The sequence below is a fragment of the Nannospalax galili genome, unplaced genomic scaffold (genome assembly GCF_000622305.1).
Source record: "Nannospalax galili isolate Female #2095 unplaced genomic scaffold, S.galili_v1.0 scaffold227, whole genome shotgun sequence".
NCBI classification, from domain to species: Eukaryota; Metazoa; Chordata; class Mammalia; order Rodentia; family Spalacidae; genus Nannospalax; species Nannospalax galili.
The window spans coordinates 7,752,198-7,760,496 of record NW_008360303.1 but is presented as its reverse complement, the minus strand read 5'-3'; the positions used below and the strand labels follow the sequence as shown (position 1 = coordinate 7,760,496).

General features: G+C 40.1%; 1 protein-coding gene across 1 annotated transcript in view; it reads left to right on the top strand.

The window, feature by feature from the left end:
• Positions 1 to 8,299, top strand: part of Hmcn1 (hemicentin 1) — a 492,592-nt gene that overhangs the window by 443,989 nt on the left and 40,304 nt on the right. The window contains exons 90-93 of the mRNA XM_029559235.1: positions 5,252 to 5,422; positions 5,856 to 6,026; positions 6,483 to 6,653; positions 6,779 to 6,949. Coding sequence (XP_029415095.1) covers positions 5,252 to 5,422; positions 5,856 to 6,026; positions 6,483 to 6,653; positions 6,779 to 6,949 — 684 coding nt within the window. The remainder of the gene's footprint in view (positions 1 to 5,251; positions 5,423 to 5,855; positions 6,027 to 6,482; positions 6,654 to 6,778; positions 6,950 to 8,299) is intronic.

Sequence of the window (8,299 nt, the reverse complement as noted above, 5' to 3'; positions counted from 1 at the left end):
CTATAGAAGGAAATTGTTTACGTGGACCCAATAGAGCTTGAGCAACATACATCTGACATATAGTTGGAGAATTCATCACACCCTGAGGCAACACTTTCCATTGAACTCGACGATGAGGTCCCTGCAGATTAACATAAGGTAAAGAAAAAGCAAACCTTGGACAATCATCTTTATGTAACGGAATGGTAAAGAAACAATCTTGCAAATCTATCATAAGTAACTTCCAATCTCTAGGAATCATGCTAGGTTGAGGTAACCCTGGCTGCAATGCTCCCATAGGATGCACTGAAGCATTAACAGCTCACAAATCAGTGAGCAATCACCATTTTCCTGATTTCTTTTTGATGACAAAGATGGGTGAATCCCATGGTGATACTGAAGGCTCAATGTGGCCTTTTTCTAGTTGTTCATTGACCAAATGCTCAGCTGCACTTCTGATAAAGGCCGTTGCTCAATCCAAATTGGCTGAGATTTCCATTGTATCATTATAGGAGATATATTTGACATTATCTACAAAGACATTAAAATTATGGAACTACCAAATAAGCTCCCCATTGCTCTAATACATCTCTACCTATAATGCTTACTAGAAGTTCTAGTACATAAGGTTTAACAACAGCCATTTGTCCATCTATACTAGAAATTGTTTTATATTCCACACTAACTTTAACTACTGATACTGGCCAAGCTGCAACTCCTTTTATATCACACTTCATCATCTGAGTAGTCCAATTAGATGGCCAATCATCTGTTTTAATAATAGTAATATCAGAGCCAGTATCAATCAAACCTTTAAAATATCTATCTTGAATTTTGAAATTAATATGAGGCTGTTGTGTTTGCAACATCATAGCCCAATTGACTAAAATAGGATTAGTACTTCCAAACCCTCCAATCTGCTTTTTAGAAGAGGATCCTATAGGTATAAAAGGAAGAAGAATCAATTGAGCAATCTTATCACCTATTGTAATAGAATATGAGCTATTGGTAGTAATCAAAATTTGAATTTCACCTTCAAAATCAGAATCAATTACTCCTGGGCTTACTATAATTCCCTTAGCCGTTAAACTTGATCACCCAATTAACAACCCCCAAGTTCCTATAGGCAATGGACCATAAATACCCATAGGTATTCTACAAGGAATAGTAGAGGGTGTCAGGGTTATAGTTATGGCTGAGGGAATGTCCACAGCTGCACTGCCGGTGGTTGCTGGGTTGAAGGAAAAGATGGTTGGGTGCCCCCCCATCATCTGTGAGGGGCCTCGGGGAAGGCCCCGAACCTCGTTTCCTGAACGGTGTGGTCGAGTCATTGACAAAGGCTGATTATTTCCTAAAAGTTTACCATCAACATCTGTCTCGGATCTCCAGTCTTTAGCCCAATGCATACCACAACAACAACGGGGACATTTACCAGGCAGTCAGGACGGTGCCTTAGGGCACTGATGCCTCATATGTCCCTCAATACCACAACCAAAACATTTTACTTTCAACTTAACTGCCCCTCTTTGTGAATTTATAGAAGTTGCCAAAGCTTGAGCAAACAGTTGCATTTTTCTAGTTTCAGATTGAATATTACTACAGGCTCGAGCATATCCCATAACATCGACTGTCTCTTTTATGGGTAAAATAGCTCTTTGGCAATCCTCATTTGCATTTTCATAAGCCATGACCTTTATTATTGCTTCTTGAGCAGCAACCCCAGGCACAGAACATTCTACAGCCTTTTGAAGGTGAGCCAAAAATTCTACATATGGCTCCTGAGATCCCTGAATAATTTTAAGCCATGGACCATGCTTTTCTCCCTCAGGTTGTATACGATCCCAAGCTTCAAGGCAGATCTCCTGAAGCTGAGCATGTATAGCTTCAGGTACATTAATCTGCTGAGGAAGCAAATTATATGCTCCTGTTCCTGTTAGCATAGGATAAGTAATAGCTCTAATTTGTGGATCAGTAGAAGCAGCATTATCTCTAGCTAGGGAGGCAGCAAGGTCATAATACCACATAGTCCACTGAATATACTCTGATGGCTTTAGTAATGTCTGGCTAAAATTTTCCAATCCTCTGGAGCAAGATTCCCATAATGATTAGATAAACCTAAAAGAATTTCTTTCACATAAGGTGACTGTGGACCATATAGTGTTACTGCCTTGTGCACCTCAGTAATGTGATCGAGATCTATACCTTCATAAGTAGGAGGCTGTGCAGGTCCATTAACAGAAGGGTGTCAAATAACTGGAAATGCAGCTTTTGGAATAATAATTTCAGAATCAGAATCAGAAGTTTGCACCAATAATTTTGCAAGAGCTGCTGTTATACTCAATCTTCATTTAGGTTTCACTTTCACTTTAGATTTAGTTACAACCAATTTTTTAAATTTCTTTCTCAGCTGCTGAAACATAACTGAGTCCTCATCAGACTCTAATGAATCCTCTGTGTCCTCTGGACACAAGAGGCTTGGGGCTGGAGCTAAAGGCTCTTTCCTACAGTAATGTCTACAGAGGGCTCTGAAGAAATAGCCTCTTGAATCTCCTTAGCAACTTTATTCTTTAACTCCTCAGGAACATCATAGAGATTAACTGCTGGAACATCATAGAGGTTAACTGCCTCAGTGGAAGTACAAAAAACTTGCGTTGGGGACAAACTATTTGGACCTTGATTAATTAAGATAATAGCAGTTCTGATAAGTGCCCACACAGACCAAAAATCATGGGGTATTGTTTCTCCTGTCTGAAATGCCTTTTCCACATTTGTCCTGACTCTGTCCCATACTTCTAAATCTAAAGTTCCTGTATCAGGAAACCATGAATTAAACTCTACAACTATTTGCACACAATTATCTATCTGTTTTCTGGAAACCTGTGAAACATTACTACGAAGAATATGATGAATTAAAGAAACAAAAGGAGTAGACTTACCTTGTCCCATTACCTTTCAATAATTTTTTTTAAATAATTTTGTACTTATGTAAACCCTGCAATAATGCTGTAAAAATGATTTATAGAAACCAACCACGGCTGCCAACCGGTACCAGCCGGTCAACTTATCTGTCACCTCCTTTGGATGACTTTTACTTACTTGGCCAAGACTCTGCCACCTCCTCTGGGTGACTTGTACTTACCTGCAACTCTATCCTGAACACCTTCTCTGAGTGCAATGTCGGGCTCCCTGTTCGGGTGCCAGCTGTCACGGGTCAGTGACCACAATTCAAGCCTGATGGGCTTGGGGGCCCCAAGGTATAGGTGCAGAAGAAATCAGGACACAGGAGATGCAGAGGCATGTGAACCAATGCATACTTTATTCTAAGAAGCAACCTTATTTATAGTAAAACAAGAGGAAGAGAAATGTTCTTCTCAAGCCAACTTATCTCATTCTGACATTTGCAGTACCTTCCTGACCTTTACAATATCTTCAAGTTCCAAGGGCTCAGCCCTTTTTGGGATCTTATCTATCTTTGTAGCTTCATTATACAAGCTTACTTATGTATGTTTAATAGGGCTCAAGGAACTGTCAGTCTCGTGATAGAAATCACTGCAGAAGAACATCCAAGTTCTCAGGGAACTGAAGCTTCCCAGTCCAGGTTTGAGTTTACTTCAGATCAGACCTTACTCTGAATTCACTTCAAATCAGAGCTCGGGCCTTCACATGCACTGGTTTGGCTGTTTGGAGGGTTTTGCTATGTACCAACCATACCAAATCTTTGACGCTTTCTCTCATTTATATTATCATTCTTCATAGTTTTTTTCTTTGTTATCACTATACTTACATAAAAGAAAATGTTCAATTCTACCACATTTCATGCCATGAAAGTCAGTCCTGATTAGACTTTCTGTGTGAATTAAAAATAAAAAGTGTTTCAAATGGAGTTTCAAGCCTCTAACTGTATATAGTAGAAACCAGTCAAATGTGACATGAACAAATGCCATTCAACTGCAATCCTCCATTACAAATACATCTTTATGTGCCTGAGGTTTAGACTTTGCTTAACTAGCATACTTGGAAACAGAATGTGCTAGAATAGTTGGGGCTGCAGAATGCCTGACTTGATCTAGTCAATGTGTGAGGACTGTGAACACACCTAGTCTCAGAACATTTCAATAATACCTGCCTCATTTTAAGCATTCTTTCCTGTCTTCTTAGGTTTAATCTAATATTAATTTAGTGAAAATTCTCGTCGATTACAAAAGATTCATGTGACTGTTTTCCTGTGTCTATGAAGCATGAGACTAAGTAGTCAACTCAGAGGCCGGCCAATTATGAGAAATACAAGATATTTTAATGTTTTCTAAAAAGCAGACAACTAATCTCATTAGTTGATTTTAGATTTGGTTTCTCATAAGCTGTGTCAAAATTTAGACTTGTCTTAATGTCCTTCTTGGTTCTATGGTTAAACTGGTGACCAAAGAAATGTACCTTATGGGCCCCATATCTCAAAAGTTCTTTAAAGGGAAAATATGACCGGATACTGACTTGTGCTTAAGAGAAACCACCATGGTGATTCTCAGCCCGCACACCTACTCGGAAAGAAACAGTTGTTCCAGACTTGTGGTCAGATGTCATAATATGTTAGTTACCAAAAAGAAGTCCTTAGCATCACTCCTTGGAAACTACTAGTCAGGCTTTTTTTTCTGTTGTTTAGCAAGAGGTGAGTGTGTTATTCAGAATTTTTTTTAATTCATGAGTATTATGTAATGGAGAAAACTTTTCAAAGACTTAGAACTGTGCAAATCACCCTGTTGTTGAAGGATCCAAGTACATGTGTAAGTGGGAAGCTGGGCCAGGTTTAAAGATGTGCTCTCACAGTCTTAGGTCCAAAGTATCATTGTTAAAAACTTCATGTTATCTACACCACATTTAGATCTATTATGCAGACTTACACAGATGTTTCTGGTCTCCTCTACTTTCCCTGGAGGACCAAATGTGGACAAATGCTTAGCTAGAGTTTAAACACTTAGACTATGTTTACATATGGTTATTTGATTAAATTTAATTTTAATAAAATAACCTCCTTTGGATGATTTTAAGTATTTATTTTGGCATTAGTTAGACCTTCTGAATTTCTCCAGACATAGATCCCTCTGAAAATCTAAACAGGAAAAAAGAAGAACATCATTTGTTTTGTTTCTTTTGGTTCAATTTTGGTTATTTTAGATTGAGAGGTTTTTAAGTCATTATTGAGTTAGTTTATTTGTACAATTTTTTAAAATAAATATGGTTCTGTGACTTGAAACTCTATCTCTTATGATATTTGTAGTTCACGGCATGTGGAGTACTTGGCAGTCATGGGGTGTGTGCAGCCGAAGTTGTGGGAAAGGTACTCAGACAAGAACAAGACTTTGCAATGACCCACCACCGTCATTCAGTGGGTCCTACTGCAATGGAGCAGAAACCCAAATGCAAGTTTGCAACGAAAGACACTGTCCAGGTGAAAAAACTACAGTGAAAACATTTAACTAACTAATATCCATCTATGTCTTACCCAAGAATGTCACTCAACCTAACATGGCTAGGGTTTGATCTAATATTTTTTTTCAAGATTTGTGTGTGTTTGTGTGTGTGTGTGTGTGCGCGCGCACATGTGTGTATGTGCGAGAGAGAGAGAGAGAGAGAGAGAGAGAGAGAGAGAGAGAGACATCCATCTGTGTGCAGGTGCCCATGGAATTCAGAAGTGGGCATCAGATTCTTTAGAGCTGCAGTTACAGGTGGTTGTAAGCTGCCCAACTCGGGTCTTTTTCAAGAGCATCAAGTGCCATTAATTGCTGAGCCATCTCTTCAGCCCTTTCTGATCACTTTTTTAGCCTGTTCAATTTTAGCATAAATGTTTTTCTCTTAGCACATATGTTTTTCTCTTAATCCAGTTGATGGCAAGTGGGCGACTTGGGCCAGTTGGAGTGCCTGTACCGTGTCCTGTGGAGGAGGTGCCAGGCAGAGAACAAGGGACTGCTCTGACCCTGTGCCTCAGTACGGAGGAAGCAAATGTGAAGGGAGTGATGTCCAAAGTGATTTTTGCAATAGTGACCCTTGTCCAAGTGAGTGTTGGAAACAGTGAGTCAACATCACTTCCTTAAAGCTTCGTTATAGCCTCAAGTCCTTAAAGTTATAGTATTTCGTTACTTTGCTCTTTAATTGAGGATGTTTACATAATTGATTTTACTGCGTCCTGAATGTTACAGTCTTATCTCATCAAGAGCAGAGGCCATGTCCTACTCATAACCTCCAGCTCATGGGATAGTTCATGTAAAACGTAAGACAAATCATTGGAAAGTGTACTCCATCTATAGTCAAAGCATCACTTAAGTCGTCTGCTTTCAGAAGATGCCTGCTTATTGATTTACTGTTTCTGTTTACTGCTGTTTCTGTTTATTTCTTGAAGGATTTTTCTTGATTTGGGGAAGAATGTCATAGCTTTCTACTTCTCACTTTCAGAGCTTTGTGCTTCTCACTTTTAGAGCTCTAGTTTTATGTGAAATCATTTCCTGTTGTAGCCCACGGTAACTGGAGCCCTTGGAGTGGCTGGGGAACATGCAGTCGGACATGTAATGGTGGGCAGATGCGGCGTTATCGCACATGTGATAACCCCCATCCTGCCAATGGAGGAAGAGCTTGCGGGGGGCCAGACACCCAGATTCAGAGATGCAGCACCGACATGTGTCCTGGTGAGCTTCTTGATTCCAGCCTGGGGATGAGTTCATTGTTCTAGCACCATCATTTGCACAGGCAGGAACATCCTAAGATTCTAAAACTGATCCATAAATATTGCACATACCTCTCTTGTTCACAGTGGATGGAAGCTGGGGAAATTGGCACAGTTGGAGCCATTGTTCTGCCTCCTGTGGGCGAGGCGAAAAGACTCGGAAGCGGCTGTGTGACAGTCCAATGCCATCTAGAGGTGGTCGTTCCTGCCCAGGAGATGCCACCCAGGTATCCAAGTGCAACATGCAAGCATGTCCAGGTGAGCAAGGAAATTGTGCTTTTGCAGCTCCACTGTAGCACATTTAGGTCACAGTTTATTGAACAACGCTAACTCAGGAAGGAAAAATTAGCGAAAGATGTGCTTTTTCCCTCTATACCAACGCTCACAGCCGGGGACCTTTTGGCTCCCTTCTGTCCGGGTACAGACTTCTGAAGGTTGTAGGAAGACCAACACTAACATACCTGCAAATTGTTGAAATGGGAAGATACCACTGAACTTCACAAAGCTTTAAGTTTGTTTCAGAAACAAAATGTCCCTAAAAATTAAGAAGATCACTTGGCAGGGTGAGAATGATCTCCGTTAAGTGACTTTTATATGTAAAGGTAGACAAACTAAAAGAGCAAGTGCTCACCACTCAGCTAAGCAGCAAACTTGCTATATGGGTCAAATGGTCACTAGGAGGTCTCAGGCTCCCTCCTGGGACATGGAAACAGTTCTTGTTTCAGATGATGAGTTTCATAGTCCACATAGGTGGACAATTTTGGTCACAGAGTCTGACAAGATTTCAAGAACCCATCTGGGTAGCCAAATCTAGGAGTCTTCTGTTCAGTGCTAGGGCTCAAGTCAAAATAGAAGCTATGCTTGTCAGTAACCATCTGACAAACTGAATTAGTGACCTTACTCTACATGTCCCTATTTCTCCAGGCCAAGGATCAAGGATAAGAACCAGGTGGCCTAGACATTCTCACTGGCCTTGCTCCCTACCTTCCTGCACCATCCTGGAGCATGGTTCCCATCACTATAAATTCTGTATTCCTTTTGGATTTTCAATTTTCAGATGTAAAAAGTTGTACCTCTCAAAAAGGTGGCACATGATGTTTCTTCTGCCTGCAAAGTCCTCCTCCTCCCCTCCCTGGCTGAGTTATGACCTAAGTTTTCTTTAGATCTCCACTACGGAAATTATCTTTACTTCCTTTTCAGACCTCCCTGAGGTATAGAAACCAGATACATCTACATTTCAGCTTCACGTTTACTTGTGGAATTCTGATGAACATTGGTTTCCCATGACATAAGCTCACAGAGCTTCATAAAGGTAGACATCTATATTTTGTGAGTCTTACCACATTTTCCCTAAATATTTAATAAACAAAATCAATGTAAAACCTAACCATGAAGACTGAATCAACATTTTTAAAAGTTTTCTCTCACTAATAAACTAAAATTATGAGGTCCTGTATTTCCGACGTTGTATACAATTGTGTTTCTACACAGTGTATCATAGAAGATAATACCTAGTGACTATTTTAAGCCTCTGCCTTATGACTGCTGGGATTAAAAGCATGTGCCACCACACCCAGCATTAGACGCTTTTTTTTTAATAGAAGAAGC